Source organism: Ceratina calcarata, unplaced genomic scaffold (assembly GCF_001652005.2).
Source record: "Ceratina calcarata isolate Rehan_Ccalc_2016 unplaced genomic scaffold, ASM165200v1 scaffold493.2, whole genome shotgun sequence".
Lineage (NCBI taxonomy): Eukaryota > Metazoa > Arthropoda > Insecta > Hymenoptera > Apidae > Ceratina > Ceratina calcarata.
The window spans coordinates 102526-126444 of NW_017173655.1; the positions used below are offsets into that span (position 1 = coordinate 102526).

Consider the following 23919-nt stretch of genomic DNA (forward strand, 5'->3'; position numbering starts at 1 on the left):
CTACAAGAAAGCTCTTATGCAATTTTTCCATATCTCCAACGGTTTAGAAGTTATTGGCAAAAAACGAAAATTTCGCAAAATCTGAAGGGGTACCCCTTGGAAAAATCTCGGAAAAATTGAAAATTTTTTTTTTCGCAAAATATCGAAGAATGTTTCAAATGAAAGTTATAGGTACTGCTATTACCTACGGGAAAAGTGATTACCATAAGATTACATGCAAATTAAGTACATAGTCTATAAATCCTTAAATTGCCAATAGAGTCGTGCTTTTTTTTGTTAAAAGTAAACATGATCGGTTGGGTTTCGTGGTTCTCATCGATATTTAAACTCGGACAACTGGGTATCGTATCATGTACCTACAACGAACGGAGCAGGCCGGGTCCGTGCGTCATACGCGTTGTCAAGGTGTTAATTTTAACTTATACAGCCTCGGTTTACAGAGGGCTACCGGTAATAAGCCGCGGTTTTAAAAATATTTCCGATCTCACATCGTTCTCGCGCATAAATTATAAACCACCGAAAATATATAACAGCAACCTGGCGGGGGCACAGCTTAAATCAGTCCGCCGGTGAATTATTCTCCCTCTGTCTACTTGCAATTATTTAAAGAATACGTCAACCGGTTTCATTTTCTTACAAGCAGAGACATAAACATCGACAAGTTTATTTTATTTCTCTTTTTCACCCGGAGTAAGTGGCGTTGTTTTATTGATCTAAAACCGAGCCGAGGTGTTTGAGCGTAACGCGTTCCGGGCGATGATTAAACAGAGAACTAAATTCGTTACACAAACGGCGGTGTAGCAACGTTCGAGGATCGTGTTTGGTCGTTCGGTAAAGTTCAAGGCTCGTTCTAGAGTTTCACGGAACCGGGATTTGTCGTGTCCAGGAAACAAACACGAGGCACCATTGCGAGAATTATACAGGGTGTCCCAGAAAAAGTGTTACAGCCGAAAAGGGGTAATACTAGAGGTGTTTCTGAACAGCAATTTCCTTTGGCAAAATGTAAAGTGAGAAATGGTTTTTGAATTATTAACGAAAAACACTGACTAATGAGAACACGCGTAGGGCCCGCGTCCAGCCACGGATAGGTTGGTTCGAATCGTAACTCTCGGCCGTGGCACAGCGCGGGCCCTAAACGCGCCTTCATTGGTCAGCGTTTTTCGTTAATAATTTAAAAACCATGCCTCACTTTACATTTTGCCAAAGGAAATTGTTGTTCAGAAACACTTACAAAATCACCACTCTTCGGCTTCAACACTTTTTCTGGTACATCCTGTATAATTCACATAATTCAACCGTCGACCTCCTCTCCCTCGCTGTTTTTGCCTGCTAAAAATACGTACTTGCCTATGCCATTCCGCGAATGAATTAAATCGTTCTGAAAAGCTTTCATCTCTCATAGAGAAAATGAGAGAAGTTCCGGATGGAATAGCTTCAGCGGGTGATAACTAAAAAATTGAATTAAACAGACTTTTGCTTGGGATTCTAAACGAATTCGCGAGATATTCTCTTGAAATTCGTACAGATTTCAAACGGAGAGAGAGAGAGAGGCAGAGGTCTACGTCTGCAATTTCTCATCGATGCAGCGCGCGTGTAACGCGTCTCGTTATCGCGGTACGCGGAACGCGAGCGTAGAAACGCGGCGAGGATGTAGCGAGTAGAATCGGTCGACCGAATTACCCGGCTCCGGGTGAAGGATGCTCGAGACGGGAACAGCGGAACGCAAACGGGCGAATTTCAAGCGTTGCTTTCCGCGTTCTGAAAGCTCGGCCGTGCCAGTGCCGCGTCGAGGTACTCTAAACTCTCTCTCTCTCTCTCTCTGACTCTCTCTCTTTTCGCCTATCTCGTTTCGTCTCTCGAAATGGCGGGAGGGTAGGGGCAGGGGGGGGGGTCAGGTACCGGCTCGGTCGTCGAAGAAAACGCGCAGACCCTGGTCAGCTATGACGAAAGACGGTGGGGTGGGAAGAAATAGCGAGACTACAATTTCAATCGAGTCGAAGATCGATGAAATTATGGATTCTATTAGAATGGTGTGGTTTCAAACGGACAGAGCAGCCTGAAAGGAACGAATCGAGTCGCCGGGAAAGAATATTCGCGGGACTGTAATTGCCGTAACGAAATTAAAGTACAGAAGACGAAGCTGGGAGGCCGAACGATGAAGACGAACGAAGTGCAATCGTGCGAGGTCGTTGACGGTCGAAGAACATTGATTCAATGAGAAGAAGTTTGCAGGTGGAATGAAGAACGAGGGAGGGCAACGATTCGAGAAGAAAAGGAATGGAATAAAAAAATACGAGAGTGATTGACCAATGAAGAACGAAATGATCGATTTACTAAAATAATTAGAATATTTAACGTTTCGAGGAGCTGCAGCCACCGAAGATAGCGGGAGGATCCTGGCTCTCGTCCGCCGGGCACGTGTTCTTATCGGTTCGGGAACGCCGTTCAGCGGCACGAAACGGGAAATATTAATGCGCTTATAAATAAACCGGTAGGAAAAATCCAACTAACAGAGCGGGCGCGGGCGTGTGTTGTGCGTGGCGTCGCGACGCTTCGGCCTCCGCTCGCGCGACGCTTTAGTTCCGCTCCACCTGGCCGTCGCGCCACGACGCGATACACTCGACGTTTTCGAGTATTTCGAGATGAGATGAGCACGCATGTTACACGCATTCGCGTTACCGTTTCTGTGTGCGCGTGACTCGACGAATCGAACATGATAAATGAGCTTCGTAGTAGGACTGGAGTGTAAAAACGGTTTGGGGGGAACGAGAGTGAACAATGACAAATATTCGTTTGATTCGTGGCCAGTAAACTAGTGTGAGGTAATGACTCGAGGAGAGGAAGTAAGCAAGGGGTGTTGATCTCGGGAAAGAAGTGAAGAGGAGGAGAAAAATGATGTGAAGAGAAAACGAGACTTCGTTCTTAGGAGTTCTCTCGACGGTCCACGTCGCGTGTGTAGTTCAGTCGTGAAGAAAAATGAATTATCGATGGTCCATTTGCCCGTTTCCGAAGCGGTGTGTAAACAGTCGAAACGTTAAATGGCTATAAAAATGATAAATGAACACGGAGCTAATCCCGAATGATCGATGCGACACCGTTTCAGCGTACCGGTAATATTTATCATTGTCGTGGATTCTGCGACTATTTTTCCACCCCCTTTCCGCTCTTATCTCGAGGATCGTCACGCGCCGAGCTTCGTGCACTTGATTCCTGTTATAATCGAGAGACTCGCGATGATAAATCCTTTTTCAAACGAATCTTTAATCGATTTCCGCCTGCATTAAATTTTATTGAAACGTCGACATCAAAGATCGGATATTAAGATTTCTTTTTTAAAAAAAAGATAGGATTTTCTTTGAGCCGAGACCTGTTAACGTACGGAGCGATTGTAACGAGGTCATGAAAACTTACGACGGTGGATCGCGATCATTCCGCGAAACTGGCAAATATTTATGGAGAGCTTTCGAGAAATGAGGCGTTCAGGGGGGGACCTTTGATTTCTCACGATTCTGTTTCCGCCTGTTGAAATAATACACCGATCAAGGGTAACTGGATGATCGATAGAAATCCGTGTTTCATCATCCTCAGCAGCGCATCGGTTTATCACTGAACCGGACTTTTCAAAACGTTTGCTCATCGTTTTATGAAGAGTGCATATTTTCTTTTGCTATTTTCGATCTAACGAAAAAATATAGATTCTGAAATATCGAACGATGAACGTTTTCAGTTATTTAGCTTAGAGACCACGTGTTCCAGTTTCGTTTCACCGATCCTCTTCTACCGGATTTTCTAACCGAGTTAATCAGTTCTCTCCTTGAACTTATCGGCCGGGGAGTCCCTGGTTCCCATAATAATTGACGCGAAAAAAGAACGAAGACCTTTCCGAACGACCTCGCTTATTTCCAGCGTCGATCAATCGAACCTGATAAATCTATATAAATCGGTATTACGTCTCGTTTTTTTTTTTGTCTAAACTTATTCAAACAAATTTATACAAAATGTTACATCTTATAATTAAGCTATTAAAGAAAGATTAATTTGTAAAAGAGTCGACGTTTGGTCAGTAAATCCGGTCGTTTATAAATCTCGAACTTGACCCCGGACGTCGGCCCATTAGTGATAACGGACGAGTCGCGCGTGATTAGACGAGCGTGCGTAACGCGGGTTTAACGTGCTCCCTGGCGATTAACCGACGAGCTGATAACACGCGTTCCCCTTCATCGAGCGCACGCGATCCCGTTTAAAAGACGCATCGCTGCTCGTATACATATTGTAATTGCCAGCGTTCACTGTCGATATCTTCCTTACATCTTCGCGTGCGATCAATCCTTTTACGAACGTCGATAATCTTTTCCATGTTGAATTTCCAATATCTCTAACGATTTTCATTTTTAGTCATTTAACGAGAGTTCATATCAGTAAACGAGAAGAGGAAGAGGTTCGAGCGGAATAAGCACGGAGGATACCGGGTTGAGTTTTCTTTTGGAAAGGAAGCCAAGAGAGTCGACGAGCTGAGAGAAACTGGTCGCAAAAAGTAGATCAATATGTAATACCCCGGCCGGTGTTAACGACCGTGTGTACGCGGTAGACAAAAAGCTGGATGAGTTATGTTAAGAGGAAGATTTACAGGTTCCGAGATTAATCCCGCGGGGTGAAACGCGCGTGGATCGTCGCCGCTGCCGTCCCGGGTTGCACGCCGTGGAGTAAATAAACTCTCGCGGGGCTTAACGATCGCGGATCCGTAATAGTTTCTAAAGCAACGCCGAGATTTATCGCCGGATTTCGCCAGTGGTCCACGCCACGTCTGTTTATAAATGGAATCGTCCGGTTGTGTACCGTTACAACACGCAGATATCGATTCTTGTATCCGAAACGTGTATTTGGGCCGGGTTCAAATCGGTGGAAGAATAGTATTGTAGAATTTAGCGTTATTTATATACACAATAAACGAGTCAGTTGTGTGTCGCATAAAAAATAGACTCTCTTTCTCTATAGAAAATTTTTTTTATTAAATTTTAGAACGATGTAACAGTGATATCGAGCAATGAGATTAGGAAAACTGAATATAGTTGCAGGTAGTTAATTAAGTTGAATACGACCAACCGAGATAAGAGCGAGCATGAGTTTATATCGCAGAGAAGTAGTGTGTGTCGCATAAAAAATAGACTCTCTTTCTCTGTAGAAAATTTTTTTTATTAAATTTTAGAACGATGTAACAGTGATATCGAGCAATGAGATTAGGAAAACTGAATATAGTTGCAGGTAGTTAATTAAGTTGAATAAGACCGACCGAGATAAGAGCGAGCATGAGTTTATACCGTAGATAAGTAGAAGAAGGTGAAAAGTAAAGATTGATTAAGAAGGCAGGACACGTAGAACGATGCTGAAGAATTCGAGGCAAGCGGGCAGCGAGGCGTCGCCGGGTTCCGGTCCGACCAACCCTTCCGGTGTAGTCGAGACCACCCCGAAGCCGAGGAAGAAACTCTCGTTCAAGGAGCCTGAAATATTTAATTACCTGAAGCTGAAAAAACCGTTCGGCAAGTCGAAACCGTCGCCGCCGCAGCCGCAGCTGACGCGTTCGAGCGTCGATTTCAGCTTCGATGAGAACCCCTTCGAGGAGGAGAACGATGACCTCGAGGAGCTCGAGGTAAATGGTGTACGCCTGCGAATAACGCCGTTTATGGGGTAAGGTGTACCCGCTCCTGTGGCCGACGCGACAAAAAAGCAGAGCCGCGGGACGTCGCGGTAGAGACAAGGGAAAACGTGGAATAAATTATTAGACGTCCTGCCAGTTATTCACGAACCCTTTACTTTCATACTCCGTTCACTGTCTCCGTTCCTTTCCTTGAAAGAGTACTTACATCGACAGGAAGCTTGTACCGTGTTTTTGAGACCTTCTGTACTTCAAACGATTGAGTAATTAAGGGAATTCTATAAGTAAAGATACATTTCTAATGAGTTTTTTCATAGCCACCTTCGATCTGTGAGACCAGGGCTTTTTAAAAACTGTAGCTAGTAGTATACCAAATTTCATCAAAATCTGGTTGTTTATTCTATTATCGATAGTAACTTCCTTGTGTTGGATGATAGCTTGATTCGGGTGATGGGATATTGTTGAGTTCGGGTATTGGGTAAATGGAGTTCGCTCGGTTTAAGTTTAGAATTGTGGAATGTTTGTGGTTTCGTGGCGTTTGAATATTCTTAGGTTTTGCTGTTCAGTGTCCGTGGAGACTGTATATCTGGAATTTCACTCATCGCTCGAACAGACATTTACTTTCTTTATACTTGAAGTTTGACGTCTTTCATTTTTGTGTATCAATTTACATAGTGTACTTACTCGTACGTTCAATTGAAAGAGTTGGATTTCGTTAGAGTCAAGCAATGAGGGTGGTCAGGACGGTAGGACAGGCGTTCGAGGTGTGCCATAAATTAAGTATAAACAACGCGACGGAGGACCGCGGCGACAAAGACAGGGAGAGAGACCACGGTGAGAATCATCGCGACGTTTACGAGGATCAGGACGAAGCACCCAACGAGCAATCCCAGCCATCCCCGTCTTCCGTGCACAAAGGTGTGTCCCTTAAATATTTAGGAACCTTCTCAATATCTTCATTTTCCTCTTGCATTGAGAATAAATTAAATAGAGTCGAGATATATTTGATTTTTCTCACATTTCAGATATATCGCTTTTGGGAGACCCGGAGGAGTCGGTGCAGGAACAGACGACAGTTCCGTGTCTCCTGAGGTCGCACGAGGCCCCGGCGACCACAGCGTCTACCTCGCCCATTAGACAATCGCCATCGGTACGAACGATTTTTTAAATTGCCTTTTAAAACGACGCATTTCATACGAATTTACATTGAACTTCGTTTTACAGGGCACGGTTACTTCCGATTGCGGAGGATTATTGGTCGGTGGAGAGTTGACCGCTCTGAAGCATGAGATTCAATTGCTTCGCGAGCGATTAGAGCAACAGAGCCAACAGACCAGAGCAGCCGTCGCCCATGCGCGACTTCTTCAGGATCAGCTTGCGGCCGAGACGGCGGCTCGTGTTGAAGCTCAGGTACGCGACACGCGATACTCGTATAGTCGCACGATACCCGTCGGACATGTTGTAGAGGATACTTATAATCATTTGTCAAACTGCTTATGCGACATCGAAACGCAACGAACGAGAAATCCATTTTATCTGAACTACGGTTGCAGATTTTTTAATTGTCGGATTAACGATTAAGAATTCCAATTTATTTCTGAATTATTGGAATTTGAAGATTTCATCGATTTTTTTGTAATCACGATATTAATAGAAAATAAATGCTTTGAAATATTATATATTAATATTATTATAAATGCTTAATTTGTATCGAATGGTAGGATGATCATGTTTGTTCGTTCACAGGCCAGGACGCATCAGTTGTTAATGCAGAACAAGGAGCTGCTGGAGCACATAGGTGCGCTCGTCGGGCATCTCCGAGAACAGGAGAGGATCTCGAGCGGGCACGTGAGCTCGCAGTCCCAAATGCCTGGCTCGGCCACGATGCAGCAAACCACTACGGTACCCGATCTGTCGAACCTCGGCCAGGTAACGCTCTACCGAATACCGTGACACGAGTGTTCGACACGGCGAACCTGTACCCGAACGTTGTTGCATTCCGATTAACGTTTAACACACTGTACTCTCATACTTCCCCTGTTTGTTTCTTTTTTTTATACTGTAACGCCTTTTGTACTGACGCATTTTTTTATGAACTTATTAATAAAACGATTTACACACATTTTTATGTTTCGCACCCACCCAACACCCACTTTCGTTTATACTCTTAAGCAGCAATTCTCTCGCGTGCATAAGTCGATTGCGTTTTGTTCTCGTTGAATGTACAGATTCTTTTTTTTGCATGTAAACCGACGATCTTTTTTTACACACGATGAATTGCTCGAATCGGACCAAGCACTTTTGTGTAAGAGAATAATCGTTTGATGTGAGTAATAAGTGTGAACGTCACAAAGGATCTTTTTAATCCTTTCAAGGAAGCATGAACGGTTGCGCGTTGAAACATCGCGAAAACGGTATACATAGAGGGACGCTCGGTTTCGTCCTAAATTGCTCGGCAGGAAGATAGCAATTTAATGCTGACATTAAAGCTAAATCGCTAATCCAATAATCGTGCTAAGCGCCGGTGTGACGGTGTTATGTAACAGGTCTTCGCACGGGACTACGGACTCTGTGCTACCAACAAATGCTAGGTAACGTTGCCAATTTTCAATCCGCGGAGCATGTGCCACGCCAATTTAAACGAGAAACCAAAATTTCATATCCAACCGGATATTCCAATTTTAATAACTCCAAATAAAATCTAAACGAGTTATCCTTCTGATTTCTTCTATGATAAGAACTGAATTCCTTTTGTACCTCTTACGTAATTTGTAATCGTTTAATACTTTGATGTCAATGAACTATGGTTGCTCGGGGAACAGTGCCAGCGAACAGGAGGACAGACTTCGCCGTGGGAACTGGACCCACCATCCCCGTACTGCACTTATCCGCCCGACTCTCTGTACCCTGGAAATCTAAACACAATGGGGATCCAGGGAAACGGCAGCACAGCCGATCAGTTGCAGTTTCAAACGCAACTCCTCGAGAGGCTGCATAATCTGAGCCCTTATCAGCCGCAAAGATCACCTTACAACACGCCCTCTCCATACACGATGGGCCCTAATCTCCTTCTGCCTCCAAACAATCGACCGGTAGTAAGTAAATCGCGTTCAGGTCAGGCGGCGAAGAAAACGTTTTATCAGTAAGACAAGAAACAATTGTTGAAAATGCCTTTTAAAAAATATCATCAACTTTTATATAAACATGCAATCTTTAATCGTTTCTTTGTATGTGCAAGACGTTTTCCGTCAGTGTCTAGAGAAGTACAGATACGATTCAGATTCGAATTTACAGAATTCAGCCCAGTTGTCTCCGAGTTCCCTGTCGTTAAGAATTTCTCAGCCGAACAGCTTCTCATCGTCGCCTATAATGACGCACAAGATAGACAATTACGCTGTGAGCCCAGAGGAGTCGAAAGTCACGTTTATAAAACCTCTACCATGTTCTGGCGAGAGGAACATGATTCAAGAGGCGAAGGGTAAGCAAGACCGAGGGAGTATGCACGACGAGATACCACCGATCGTGCTGGACCCACCGCCTCAAGGCAAGCGTTCAGAGACAACGGCGAAGCAAGCTCAAACTAAAGAAGCCTCGAACGGGACGAGCAAAAGTCAGAAGAGTCTGGCGACGATCCTAAGGACACCCGGGCCACCACCGTCTCGCACGACCAGCGCTCGTTTGCCTCCAAGGAACGACCTGATGTCCGAAGTGCAGAGAACCACCTGGGCCAGACACACGACCAAGTGAAGAAGTCTAGTATAAACGCGAACATATCATCCATTTGAGTAGAATTAAGGCAGGGTAGTTCGAAGGATTCTTGTTCGTTCGAATAAGTCTTTACAATTTCAAATGTACGAAAATTCTATGAAGTAACTACGAGTAGGAAACGAAGATGCAACGGGAGAAAGTGATAATTCTAAATAGTCGTTTTTAAGCTTCCCTCGACTTGAAGAATACACGCGAATCGATGAAATCGTAATAGCGCGTCTTCTAGTCTGGCGAATCGGTGCCAAAAGTAGTAGAGCTTCTGAGAGAGTTTATTTTCTATAAACGAGCGCAGTTTACGAAGTGTGAGAAACGAGTGTATATAAGATGTTGTTAATTGTACATATTATTGAACATGAATTATTTTACACAAGGAACAGTGTGTAAGGATACTGTTGAATTCTTGTAAACTTTATCCAATAAAGTTCTTAGAAGGATACATGAATAAATTTACTCTTCATTCATTATATTTATTGTTAAACTAAATCCTGACGAAAAACGTATAAAAAATTATACTAATTAATTGTCATTGTTTGGCAGTGAATGAAAAAATGAGAATCGATGCGTTTAACTGGCTGCAATCAGAATTCATTTAGTTCTCATAAATAATCGTATTCCTGACTCTCGGTGTCGTTAATAGCGTGCAAACGAATGCGTGTTAACGACTTTTAGTATCCCTGAGGTAATCATGCTGCGTGGTTCATTATTCTGAAAGTGTTTATGGTTCTCCAGCATTCATAGTAACCAGTTCATCGCTGGACTGCGAAACGGTCGAAACCATTCAGTTTTAGAGAGACGCGTCTCGTACCACAGTGACTATTCCTTTGGTATTAACAAACCGAACCATCGGAATAAACAATGCAATAATGAGAGAGTAAAATTAAAGTTTCTAAGTGTATTTAAATAAAAATTCTCGGTAATTTCTGGTAACTGCGATTCGCTTTTTATAATAAATAATCGGGGAACCAGGATTTCCTTTTCGATTTAGCAAACGACGAATTTAAAAACGAAAAATGGAGGAAAACGGGAAGCAGAAATCGGGGGAGAAGATTTCTGGGATTTTGAGATCGTCTCGATCTCGAGTGACGTCACCGTCATTGCAGTCTCCTTCGCAGGTAACGTTTTAAATTAATAATCAACACCGATGACGTTCGCGGAATAAAGAGATCATTGAAAAGGTGAAAGTTAATTAAGAACAATTTCCCTGGAAGATGATTAACTATCGGAATCGATCAACGATAATCTTTCCATCTTGCGATCCGTTTAATTAGCAAATGTATCGACGGCAAAAACTTTAACGACCTCGCGTGAACGGAACAAAAACTGTTATCGGATTCGATAAATTCTTAGATAATTTATTAATCGGACTGGGGTACGTGTCCGACGTTAATTAACAAATTAGTTTCGCGAAACGGGATCCCTTGGCAGATATTCTCACGAATTATTGTCACTGCCGTTCGTCACTTTCGAAAAGGGCAACGTCAGTCGTGCACGAGTGATCGACTGTGTCTCATGATGTCCAACGTATAATAATTTCTATAAGCATAAACTGACGAATATTAATAAACAAATTAATTATTTATAATTAATATTACTGTTTAAATATATAATAAAAATTATAATAAAGGGTGTATCGTTTTGGGGATTTAAAATCTGTTAAGTAACGATGGTAGGTAGGAGTTCAATTATTTAATTAAGCATGATTTTTGTTGTTCTTTTTTCTGGAAGGGGACACGCACTCTTCTTTCAAGGCGTGTCGTAAAAATGAATGATAATAATAAGCGTTCCGTGACTGCTTATGAATCTAATCGGAAGGGAAGACAGTGCACGCAAAAAATAGGGGATGTTTTTCGTGTGTCTCGGAGAAGAATGATTATGTGGAAAACGAAGGGTGGGGTCACGTGAGGAATGCGATTTGTACGTGAACGCGATGGGTGTTAGGGCGCGGCAAGTCGCACGCGACCTCCTTTTTTTAAATCATCCGTATCGATACTCCGCCGGAGATCACCGATCCATAGATTTATAATACGATGAAATAAAAGAATCAAAAATTAATTACAAACTCTTATAATTTATAATTTATGTAATTAAAATCTGAAGTAAGAATTTCCTTTCTCTCTTGCGACGTCTTATGAAATCATAGAAATGACTGTAAAGAATTTTATTAATCAATTGATCGACGAAACTAGTTGAGCTGTGAGCAACGCGTGGTAATGAATCAATTATAAACAGAGCAGGCGTTTACTACTCGGCATTAATTTACGGCCTTTCGTGATTTCGAGGATTGTTAAGGTGGACGATGTCGCTGTTCTAACAAGCATTAAAGCGAACGTATAGGACTCCGATACAGGCGCGGTTCAACAAGGGGTTGACCAGATCTCTCATCGACACAATAACAGTCGATTCGAATCCATTCACTAATCAGTTTCACCTACAGAACCGAAACAGTGCTCCTTTAGACTAATAAAACTCATCCACTTTGACTTTCTGAACCTCGTTACGTCTGACCAAGGTAAACGTGTAGGTTTCGTTCTTTCAAGAATCTAAAGTGACCATTATAATAGACCGCGGATCGAGTTCGACGATAGCATTCGTAGGCGCGTGAACTGTGTAGCGTGATGGATGATTTATAGTCGGAGTTCATGCAACTAATTGGTCAGCTTTCTGATACCGTAGATGGAACTCTGTTCTCCCCAGCCGTCGGTCGACGGTCTGTCAGTTACCTTCGCCGTCAGCGGAGACGACGTCGAGGGTAACCAGAGGGAACATCAACAAGGGAACACGGATATGCAGAGAATATCAATAGCCGGTTTGTTCTATTAATTTATTTATATATTTATAACAAAATTAAATATGCAAAAATTACAGGATATAAAATTATAGAAAATATCGATATTTAAATAATAGAAGGGACGTTCGTTAAATTTATTAAACGTTTATTCCGCGGTTTACTAATAAATATAATAAACTATTGTCGAAGTTCGCCTTTTAATTAATTAGAAGAAGGAGACGAGGATGAGTACTCGGCGTCGGCGTGCGAGATTATGTTACGAAGGAGTTCCAGTCGACGTCAGAGCAAACGAAGACGTCGTCCGTCGTCTCCTTTTAACGTGGAAGCCGATCCGAACCTTCGTCGGAGATCTTCCGTCTACACCATCAGCTCCGGCGAGTCAGTACACCTCTGCAACTAATTAATTGACGTCTATCAGAAATTTCAGTGGTTCATTGAAAACCGTGTTTGTGAAAATGTGCGCAGAACCGCGATTTCCTTAGAGGAGAGTGACAATCAGGAGCAGATTTTCGAGAAACTGAAGATGCACAAGGAGGTTCTGAGCGGAGTGAAGCAACAGCCGTGGTCGCTTCGCCGCAAGATCAAGTTGGTGAGACAGGCGAAGATTTACGTCAGGAGACACGAGGGTGTTCTTCAGGAGAGGCTGGCTCACACTCGCAGTACTAAAGACGCGATCGCTCGTGTTTCTCTGTTCATCACGAAGGTGATACGATTTTTTTTATAAATACATAAAACGTGGTCATCAGTAATAAAAAATAGAGATAGTGCGTGGGCGGAGTGAAAAGTGTTTAATTCGCAGAAGTGGCAATATTGTCGGAGGGAGATAGTGAATCTGCAAACGTGGTTGGTCCCGTGGGAGGTTCGCATAAAGGAGATAGAATCGCACTTTGGTTCCGCGGTGGCTTCGTATTTCACGTTCCTGCGCTGGTTGTTTTGGATCAATCTCGTGATGACTGTCATTCTCACCGCCTTCGTCGCTGTTCCGGAGGTATACTTCAAATTCAAACTCGACAGTCTCGGTTATTACAGAATTAATCGTATTCAAATTCTGATTTTTGACTCGCGTCAATTGTATAATAACCAGCACGCTTTTTACGAAGCTTGAAATTTCTCCGGAATCTTCAAGGAATCTGTTTGTAACAGATGCTCACGGCGGATCCAGCTGCGGCGGGCGAGAGAAAAATAATGTTGAGGGAGGAGCAGATAAGGTCGAAGCACCTGCTGACTTTATGGGAGTTCGAGGGTGTCTTAAAATACTCCCCGTTTTTTTACGGATGGTACACGAACCAGGATTCGCACAGCGGTTACAGGTTGCCCCTCGCTTACTTCGTTACCAATCTGGTCGTTTACATATACAGTTTCGTCGCCATACTTCGCAAGTAAATGAGCAAAATAAGCGAATCGAACTGTATTATAAAAATTACAATACTTGTGAGAGAACGGTGTTAATTATAGAATGGCGAAGAACTCCAGGTTGAGCAAGTTGACTGAAAAAGAGGACGAGTACGTGTTCTCCTGGAAACTGTTCACAGGATGGGACTTCATGATCGGGAATCCTGAGACCGCGCATAACCGGACTGCCAGCATCGTCCTTGGGTTCAAGGAGGCTCTGTTAGAAGAAGCCGAGAAGGAAAAAGACGAAAGAAAGTGAGAAGCCCTTTTTTAACTCTTTGACACGCCTGGGAGACGTCAAGAGCTTAATTAGTATTAATTAGTAACAGAATTTAGATAATATTTTTCGGGCGCATCATATTCTGTTTTATTTGTATGTCAAGGAGTTAATATTCTCGTTTTTACAATTAGTTTATTATAATTATTGGTTTATTATTGGTATGTACTATTGGTTTGTTGAACTCTAGTTGGAAAATCATATCGATAAGAATTTTCGTAAACGCCTCGGTAATCTTATTATTGGGACTATCGGCGTATGCTGTGGTAAAAGTGGTCACGCGAAGCTCTAAAGAATACATACCGGACGATTGGTGGCATCAGAACGAGATCACAGTCGTGATGTCTCTCATCACGTATCTGTTCCCCATATTGTTTGAGATATTAGGCCTGTTGGAAAATTATCATCCCAGGAGGCAACTACAATTTCAACTTGCCCGGTAAATCTTCTCTAATAAAAATTGGAATTCTTGATGATTAAAATTATTTAACTTTATTAATAAGTAGAACCGTTTTTGCTACATAAATAATAGTAATTAATACAGTTCTGTGTAGCAGAATAACAAAAAATAAAATAAGTTTTTTTTTTATTTTATTCGTTTTAGAATAACGGCTCTGAATTTCCTGAACCTGTACTGCTTGATCTTCGCCTTGTTCGACAAGATCGGTTCAATGGTAAGTGGAGAATAAATAAATGATCGTATTGTGATTGTGAATTATTTCTTTATTTTAACATTTTTTATTTTATTTTAATTTATATTTTAACATTTAATATTTAATAATTATTATTTATTTTATAATTACTATTTTTATAGAAGGAGGACCTGAGAGATATTCAGTCGACGATCAAGAATTGCACGTATAAACCGATCAAGTGCGACGACAGTATGAAAAAATCACGTCAATTGGTGACTTTAGCATCCTTGAGTCTGATCCTCGCGAGTAACGTGACTGGAACTCAGTACAACAGAGAAATTCCTAAACCGAGTAAGTATTCTTATACACTTTTTACATGTTTAATGTTGACTGACAGTTTAAATTATTCAGCACTGTCATCGTTTTTATTCTTGCCCACGAACTTTTATCTGAATCCGATACTCGATGAGAAATCGTTGGAGGAGATTTACAACGTCGGCGAGTACCCACCGTTGGATTACTACGACTACGACGATATCGAAACGAACGTTTCTATAAAAGACACAACAGAAGGAGTTTATTTGATTGAAAATACAGACGTCTCTACTATAGTTGAAAATTTCACAGAGTCTTCTTCCATTGATTACAACACAAGCGATTTTTTTAATGAAACTACTAGTTACGATGGGGAAACGGAGAGTGGGAATTATAATACGACTACGTCTGGTATTACTGAAGATTCCAATGAAACTTTTCCAAATGTGAAAAGTGCATCATCGCCTGTGTCGGAAACTGGTTCTACGTATGAATATTCGATAATTACAACGTTGAGTACAAACACCGAGTCATCGTTGATCACCACTCAGGAATATAATACAGGAACCAGTGATCGAGTATCTAATATTGATACATCGACGTCCTCGCAAGGCGTGATTCCTTTATCCATAGAAAAGGATGATGACGACCGATGTTTCGAGCAGGTTTGCACGACTACAGGTATGAACGAAATAATAAGAAATATATAATATATAATAAAAGTAATGATATCTGCATTTACATCCTTCTCGTCGAAAGAGTTAGACTTGAAGACGAGAAAAAAGCTTCGCCACTTATGTTGGGAGACGATGTTCGGGCAAGAGCTCGCCAAACTCACCGTCATGGACCTAGTGAGTCCGTTCAACAAATTTTTATACAAGAAAATAAATTTATATACATTCTCTTGCAATCGTTAGAATAAACGTTGACATTTATTACAGATACTCACTATAGTTTTCACGCTCAGTATAGACTTCATCCGGGCAGTTTTCGTACGATACATGAACAGCTTCTGGTGCTGGGATCTGGAGAAACAATTTCCACAGTACGGTGATTTCAAAATCGCTGAAAATATACTTCACCTAGTGAATAATCAAGGGATGGTGTGGATGGGGATGTTCTTCAGCCCCGGACTGATCGCGCTGAACCTCTTGAAACTCGGGATTCTGATGTACCTGAGATCTTGGGCGGTTCTCACTTGTAACGTCCCCCACGAAGTCGTTTTTCGTGCCTCCAGGTAATTGCAATTTAATACAAAATAAACATCTTCACGTATTCGTATTTTTAATGAATTGCTCGCAGGTCTAACAATTTTTACTTCGCTCTGCTGTTGCTGATGCTGTTCCTATGCGTGCTACCTGTCAGTTATGCTATTGTCTGGTTGGAACCATCGTGGCACTGTGGCCCGTTCTCTGGTTATGAGAAAATTTATTATTTGGTGAAAAGACAACTCACAGACTCGCTCCCAGATCTGATCAACGAGTAATAACTTTAATATTCAATATTCTGTGTTTTATATTCGAACGAGTTGCTTCTTTCAGATGCCTCGATTACATCGCATCACCTGCAATGGTGATCCCGTTAATTGTTCTAATGACACTGATCATTTATTACATGATATCGCTTACGGGCGCGTTGAGAGAAGCTAATACTGATTTAAAGGTGATCAAACTTAAAATGATTTTCAACTGTTTTGCACTTTATACAAATTAATTCTTTGATACAGATACAATTGCGTCACGAACGTACGGAAGAGCGACGGAAATTGTTTAAGATAGTGAAGAAACGGGAAGACATGACAGATTTGTCGTTTCTAAAATGGAAAAAGGTACTGCCAGCCGTAGCGAAACGATCAGCGATAACTAATAAAGGTGAATATTTTTATTCAAAATGAAACGATTAATTTTAGAAAGAAAATCATCAATGCAATCTCGTTGTAAATTACGATGATAATGAAATTATAGAGTCGGAAGCGGGAACGGAAAAGTCATTGTCAGTGGAGATACACATGGATGACAGGCCGGCAGACTCGGAACTGGAGAAACAAGACGATCATCAAAGTGATATTGAAAAAAGACCAATTCATTCCAGGTGATCGCACGTAATCGTTGATAATTGATAGGTCATTCTTAGACTGCGGATTTTTATGTAAAATGGTGTTCATTTAAATAATGAAATCTGGAACGAGATTTCTTCTATCTTTCAAAATTAATGATCTTCACATTTTGTATTACTCGTCGATTTTTCTATAAATCCGCATTGTTTATTATTCTTTAGATCATCGAAGGCGCCGCGCGACTCTTGGGAGTCGCAGTCGAGTGAGTGCGGGCCGATACCGGAAATTCGCATAAACGAGGCCGAGGGGAAGTCGGAGAGTTAGACGCCGTCAGTGTCTACAAAAAATTCCTGATGCAACTCAGAAGAAACGAATAAACGATAGTACATTTAAATAAAGATAACCCGACGTTCACAGGCTTAATACTGAGATGATTTATTTCTCCGTTTATTTATATCAAACATGCGACAAAAACTTCGTCGTATTGAACCGTGAAGTCAACTATCGTGAGGTATAAAATTCGAACACATGCGAAAGTGTGTCATTCGTCCTCGATAAAATCGAACCGTTTGCTTGCGTGTGTAACAGACGTATACGAAACATGCGACATCCATACGAGACACTTAATTGGTAATTAAATGTATAACATCTAAGATCCGCGCAGTATTAATAGACAAGGTGAAAACTTCGCATTCCTATGAAAGTACTTTTCCCATTCGATTCTTTTGCATATTCAATTCAGAACTTAAAAAAAAAAAATTGTTTAAAAAAAAAGCTTTAGTATGAAATAATCTGTAATTACTTTTCAGATTTTTGTTAAGGGATGTTCAAAGATTTAATAATTTTGATGAACTTAAAAATTGCTTTTCAGTCTTGAGAACCGTAGCTTTCTTTTTTCAAGCGTTAAATTATTTCAACTTTATTAATAAATGACAAGAGATTCTTTTTATTTAAAATGATCCAAGAAACCTAAGAAAAATTCATTCGGGTCACAAAATCAAAATTTTGGAACTTGGCTTCAAAAAAATTTGATAAAACAAATATGCATGAGATTTCTATTTGATTTTTATTCAGGGGTATATCCTGAAGGTGAATATGCAAAAAAGTCGAATGAGAAAATACTTTCATACGAATGCGAGGATTTCACATTGTTTGTTAATTAATTACGCGCGGATCAACCCGTGATCCGAGCGCATTCATAATTGAATTCCCATATAATTTTCATAAATAGCATTGATATTAAAAATCGTATCAATTTTCTCTTGATTAACCTAATGATCTCTCGATCGTATTGATGATATGTTCCGCATTAACATTTAATTATTTAATTCTCCGGCCTTAAGGTAATTCATTCGTTGATTTCTGTCAAGTTATCGAGTAATAAAGCCTACAAATATTACACTACGCTAAATGCAGTTACGTCCTCTTCGAAAACCTTAGAGACTACGGTAATAAATATTAAAGATACGTTAAGATTGTTAAACGATACGTCCCATTAGCCATCTGGTCTCCTCATCCGATCGTGAGAAAACGATCGTTCTGTATCTAGAACACAGACTTCTAAGAACTACTCACAACCGAGACTAGTTCGCGCGATTATTATGTCAGCCTTTGCTTCCTGTCCCCGATGAACGCGAAACTCGTTCGAAAGCGTGTGTAAAAAAAAATTCTATAACGAATTTCTCGTGCAACAAAACTGTCCCGTGGCGTCTATGGAAGCGTTCCGAACGGTCCGTCGTCCATCGTCAACGAGGAATAACGGAGGTAGGTGTCCTCGTGCTCCGCAGACTGTCATCGTTCGTTCAGATTCGGATTATAAATCGGTCTGCCGCTGAGGAAGTTGGTCCCGGTGCTCGGGCTGGTTCTCACTTGCATGTACTTCGGCCTTTTACGCCTGGTGCTCCAGTGCAGGTAAGCGTACCAGCCAGACACCAGGACTCCCAGCGCATTGCAGGTGGAAGAGAAGATCAGAAATATGGTAAGGATGTTCTCGACCTCGGGGCAGCTCAGGTCCAAATACCTCACCGCTGTTTCCGTGGAATTCGTCGCTTCCACGCGGGGTTTGCACACGCACGTTACGTTCAGTACCCGCGCTGGGTTGCAATCCATTCCCATCAAACGGACCAGGTGCATCACCGCGAACGCGCAAGCGATTGAGCAGGTGATCGTCGCCAGGATCGCCAATAATACGCTGATCACCTATTCAGTAGAAATGAAAAAACCATAATCGAAATTCAGGAAATCCTGTTTTTATCGTTAAACACGAAATTGTTAAATAAAATGAAATCAACGAAAATATGTTGAATTGAGATAAATATCGTTGTTACAATTCGAATAAAAGTGCAATCGGTTCAAATTCTAAGTCTATAAAATGTGATCCAGACATCCAATGGGATACCTAAGATACCAACCATCGGAGCGGGTTTTCCGAGGTAGGATTTATCCCACTGGGTTTGCCTACTGAAGACTCTCCCCGCTCCACAAACAGCACCCTGGGCGAACGCGAAATGGAAAAAAATAAAGAGGAACTACTGGAGGTTCAGGAGGAAAGGAGAAGTGAGGCACTTGCTGAGCCGAAAGGCTACAGGTAAAAAAAAAATGTTTCGAATAAAATTCGATGAAAAATAATTACCTTAGTAGCGGCGAGACAGAATCCAGGACTCATGCCGTGATACTCCTTCTTAAAGCAGTATAATAAACATATTCCAAAGCAGCCGGAGAGTAGTAACTGTAAAATGCGAGGAGGTAGATAAACGATTTGCCGTTTTATCAGGATTAATAAGAGACGGTCAGACGTACTAACCGGCATTCCGCTCCAGTACGGGTTATCATCCACTGGGAGATGCGGTGCCCACATCAATAACCATAACGATAACGAAGTAACCGCGACGCCGAGGATCGCTTGCAACGCTGCTAAACATCGACCTAATCGCCGGTGGTAAACCAACGGCGGCAAGAATTTCTGCGGCCCTGGAAATTAAATTTTCCTCATCGATCAACAATGAAAATTTCTCCATAAAATTAATGTTCGATTTTTTTAAATATTATTCTATGAGGACGATTGTATGAGAAATGCGTGTCAAATTCATGATAAAACTGTACCGTTCAATGATTGATTCAGGACGGAGTATAACGCGAATGGTAACCCACAAACGAGAGACAGATTTCTCTACTTCTTTTTCAGTGTCACGTTTATCTAAGCTTACGAGTTTTAAAACGAGGAGTAATTTCTTATACATGAACTTATATATACTTTATCTTATATATTCTTTACGAAATATATATATATTATCTTATATATTCTTTACGAAATATCGCAATTATTTATTGAGACGTATTTATTTATTTATTTATTTAACTAAATAACATCTTATATTCATTATTTATTATCGTCATTATATTTAATCTTGTTAATTAAAATCATGTTAATTAAAAATGTTTATAGACACCGTGAGATTCGTGAAGAGGAGGTCGACGGTATCGCTGAGTGTTTTTCCTCGCGGTTTGCGACACTCGCAGACATTTTCCCATAGCGATCGACGTTAGATACGACGATCGGATTCCGAGAAACGAATGTAGGGCCGAAAGAAAGGAGAGTTTCCGAACGGAAAGGAACGGGAACGGCCTCGCTGTCCCTCCTTACAAGGTATCTTAACCGGACGATCGCGAGCGTGTCCGTCCTTGCCGTTGTCGAACTGCCGTCACGTCAGAAAACTCGCCCACCGAGATTCAACCGGTGCAGCGAGAGAAAAATGAGGGAACGTTAACGCTCGCCCACCGTCGCGTCGTCACGCGTTGCGATAACGTTCACGCTGATTACCTAGTCGATTCTATCTAGCGATCTTACGAAACCGGTGAGAGGAAGTGTCTATAGAAAATCGACGATCTTCCACTCTCGACCAAGGCTGTCGCGAGGCGATCATAAATATTAAGTCACAGTGCTACAATCGTTCTTTTCTCGCCTTTCAGTATGTAGAATTTATTAAGAACGTTCTCCGTCCCAAAGGGAGATCGTAAATATTATGTCAGATTCGTGAATGTGAAAATCGTCGATGCGCGTTTCCTTCCTATTTCCCAAGCCTTTCAGAACGTGGAATTTATGAAAAATGTTCTCCGCAACGCGAGATCGTAAATATAGTCAGATTCATGAGTACGAGAATTCTCGATGTCTCTTTTTATTCTGAGCCTCCCTTATTCCGCATTTATTAAGAACTGGCTTATAAACAAGTTCATATTTTTTAATAATATAAAAGTAGCGTCGATGCATCCAAAGGCTTGCATCTGGAATCCCTGGAAGAATGTTGGAAAAGCCCTGGGCGAGGGGAATGATAATCTCTCGGAAATAATTCCCCGTGGCCGAAGACCGCGAGGAAAGCCAGTTTCGTGCAAGGAATACTAAACTCGTCTTAAACCCTGAGTCGTTCAACACTGGATAATCTTGAAGCAATCCCCTAATCTCCCCAGTCAGATGACTATGAGGTCAGCGAAAATAATGAAAGGCATATCGTAATAAGAGTGACTGCAAAACAGAATGAACGACGTATACGCCAGTTTTCCACACCTAATTTTCTGCGAATGTATTTTATTCACGGAACGGTTCGCACGATGTAAGAAATACGGGTCTCGAGTACGCGTGTCGCTTGCATTGTGCACCGGTCTTGCTCGTACAGGTATGAAACGCTGGTTCACGTGTGCGTGTGCTGTATTCATTATAAAAGAAGAGAATGCCATCGCAGCCAGGACACTCTGTCTGCAGGGGTCGGATAAAGATCTGTCTGGCTATAGCGGACGCCTTTTGTCGCATTAGAAACAACCGGAATGTTTGGACTACCGTTGGCTCTTTCAAATCTCGGTTGACAAAAAGGAAGCCTCGCATATAGGCATTCCGTACACTTTTATCACAGCATTATTAACGCCCATTCATAAATCGTATATCGCAAAAGATACAAGCGAACGAGACTCTGTACGATATTTTACTGAAACTATTCACATCACGTGATTTCTTACATAATTATAATTATGATTTATTAAATGATTTCCGATCAAGATAATCACCGACGTTTGCTAATTTGGATTAATCGTCAGATCTGATTGATGATTCAAAAGAATTCGCAATCTTCAAATATGCCTGAAGAATTAAGAGCGAGCTTAAAATACAGAAACCGAATGTGGAAACGTACCGGGTGGTACGTTTTCATTATCCGGCGACCTCGATACATGGATAATGACAGGCCGTACGACTTGCGTAAGAAGAAACACGGTAAAATTATGCAACCGCATTGTGGAGGACTCGTACTATCGCCCACGATGCTTCCGATCTGTTTGAAGTCCTTCCAACAGCTTCGGCGGTCCTGGTTGTTAACCCGCGATAGATTGGATATTGTATAGCCAGTAACAGTGAAACTGAGCCAGCTTAGGTTTGTGTTAGTTTTCTTTAAAGGGACAAAATTTAAAACTAGTAATAAATCTGTCTTCTTGTTTTAATGCTCGTTCTGGCATCGATACTGTTGGATTTTAACATAATTTTGAAGTGTTAAGGTAAAACCAATTTTAACTTACGCTCATTACCACCAAATTCTTTTTATTTGAAATTCTTTTTATTTTAACACGTCAAAATTATGTTAAACAGTATTGATGCCAGTCGATTGAAAAACAAGACGTAGACTTATTATTCGTTTTGAATTATGTTCCTCTAAGGGAAACTAACACAAACGTAAGCTGGTTTTCATTACTAGCTGTACGACGGAGTAAAAGACGAGTCATGAAGCCTATTCTTCTGGGACATATTGGGTTGTCAACTAAGTGATTGCGGACTTTAAGTAAGAGGTCTATCGACAAACTCAGCAATTATTTAGTTACCAACCTGCAGCAATTATATAATGTTGATTGTAACAAATATGAATCATTCTGGTTGGGTACATAATTATACAAAATTACTGATAATAAGAATAGACGGTCGATAAAACTGGGTCACGTAAATATGATTCCTCGTTGTGACTCATTGAAAATTAGGCAAGGATACGGTGGAATTTCCAGTAGAAAAATAGAATGAGTCATACGCATCGTAGAACAGAAGCCGGAACAGACGATTAAAGTTACACTGAAAGTGCATGCGAACGAATGCGCTCTAAAAAAGATCACATGATACTTCCAGGCAGCTACTTCCGGTAGAAACACGCGTGTAATCAGTTTCGAGCCACTAACAACATAATTCCTACTGAATAACAAGCTCTAGTCTTTAGTAAGCAAACGTTTGATCGTCGGTTCTGCCACTAATAAATCGTATTTGCTGGCGACACGCTTTCCTAGATCCTGAAGCTTTCGATCGCGACTACCTTGACAGCAACCTCGATGCCGGTACCACTGACACGAAATTGCAACAGCCACGGCGCCAGATTGAAAGAATCGCGAAGAAAAATCGACTTGTCCCGGGCCGGTTTTTCATGCCCGGTTGGACACCTGCCAACAGTCTCGAACCCCTTCCGAGGGGAGTGCATCGGCACGTTCTTTCGATATTACGAGCCGAACGTTTATATACTCGCGAAGAGTGCTCGTAGTAAGTTCGAGCAACGAAATGGCTGTACATAGCTTCTTGAATTTGCATTAGACCTGAGAAACGGGTACGTATTGACTTTCATAAGAGAGAAAATGCAAAGAGAGAACACGCTATAAATTATTAATCATACGCGGTAGCAACATTGTACTTTCCTTCAGCTCGCGAGGAATGTTCATTGCACCGTGAAAGGCTGCCCGGTGACATTCGAGACTTACACGCCTATGGATTACGTGTACCGTTCCGATCGCCGATTTTTAACACACAAACAAGTTCGTATCGTTTCGCAACGATTGATACACTTATCTTCAAGAATTTCGAACATCAATTGCAGTTTCCGAAGCTTCGCATTCTAGTCTTACGTTTATCGTTTAAGGATGTATAGGCTACATACTTAAACGATGTTAAATACAAGCCTAAAAATGGTATTTTTGACGCTTTTTAAAATATATTTCGATATTTTTCGATATTTTGAAAAAAAA

At 41.4% G+C, this 23919-nt stretch overlaps 3 protein-coding genes across 8 annotated transcripts in view; 2 read left to right on the forward strand and 1 right to left on the reverse strand.

The window, feature by feature from the left end:
* The window catches only part of LOC108628050 (carboxyl-terminal PDZ ligand of neuronal nitric oxide synthase protein), a 26185-nt gene extending 16318 nt beyond the window's left edge, over positions 1–9867 (forward strand). For 4 of the 6 annotated variants that reach the window (XM_026816197.1, XM_026816198.1, XM_026816199.1 and 1 more), the window contains 6 exons: positions 6373–6571; positions 6679–6803; positions 6878–7063; positions 7400–7582; positions 8476–8748; positions 8948–9867. In XM_026816197.1, the coding sequence (XP_026671998.1) occupies positions 6373–6571; positions 6679–6803; positions 6878–7063; positions 7400–7582; positions 8476–8748; positions 8948–9400 (1419 nt within the window). In that variant the 3' untranslated portion in view covers positions 9401–9867. Of the gene's footprint in view, positions 1–1924; positions 3111–5166; positions 5648–6372; positions 6572–6678; positions 6804–6877; positions 7064–7399; positions 7583–8475; positions 8749–8947 lie in introns of those variants that run through there. The other 2 variants (XM_018029713.2, XM_026816202.1) reach the window with 2 other exon arrangements.
* A 2292-nt stretch (positions 9868–12159) lies between these two features.
* LOC108628020 (transmembrane channel-like protein 3) lies at positions 12160–17245 on the forward strand. The gene is given in 16 exon segments (XM_026816203.1): positions 12160–12227; positions 12419–12587; positions 12675–12912; positions 13009–13197; positions 13353–13588; positions 13665–13856; positions 14069–14317; positions 14483–14552; positions 14693–14864; positions 14925–15679; positions 15770–16065; positions 16131–16310; positions 16370–16490; positions 16555–16699; positions 16793–16919; positions 17106–17245. Coding segments are annotated over 16 exon segments (3264 nt in total). The 5' UTR covers positions 12160–12205; the 3' UTR covers positions 17209–17245.
* A 635-nt stretch (positions 17246–17880) lies between these two features.
* LOC108628022 (uncharacterized) overlaps positions 17881–23919 on the reverse strand; it is a 16260-nt gene continuing 10221 nt past the window's right edge. Inside the window, exons 6-8 of the mRNA XM_018029661.2 lie at positions 19688–19854; positions 19517–19612; positions 17881–19083 (exon numbers count right to left, since the gene is read on the reverse strand). Of these exons, the coding sequence (XP_017885150.1) occupies positions 18676–19083; positions 19517–19612; positions 19688–19854 (671 nt within the window). The 3' untranslated portion in view covers positions 17881–18675. The remainder of the gene's footprint in view (positions 19084–19516; positions 19613–19687; positions 19855–23919) is intronic.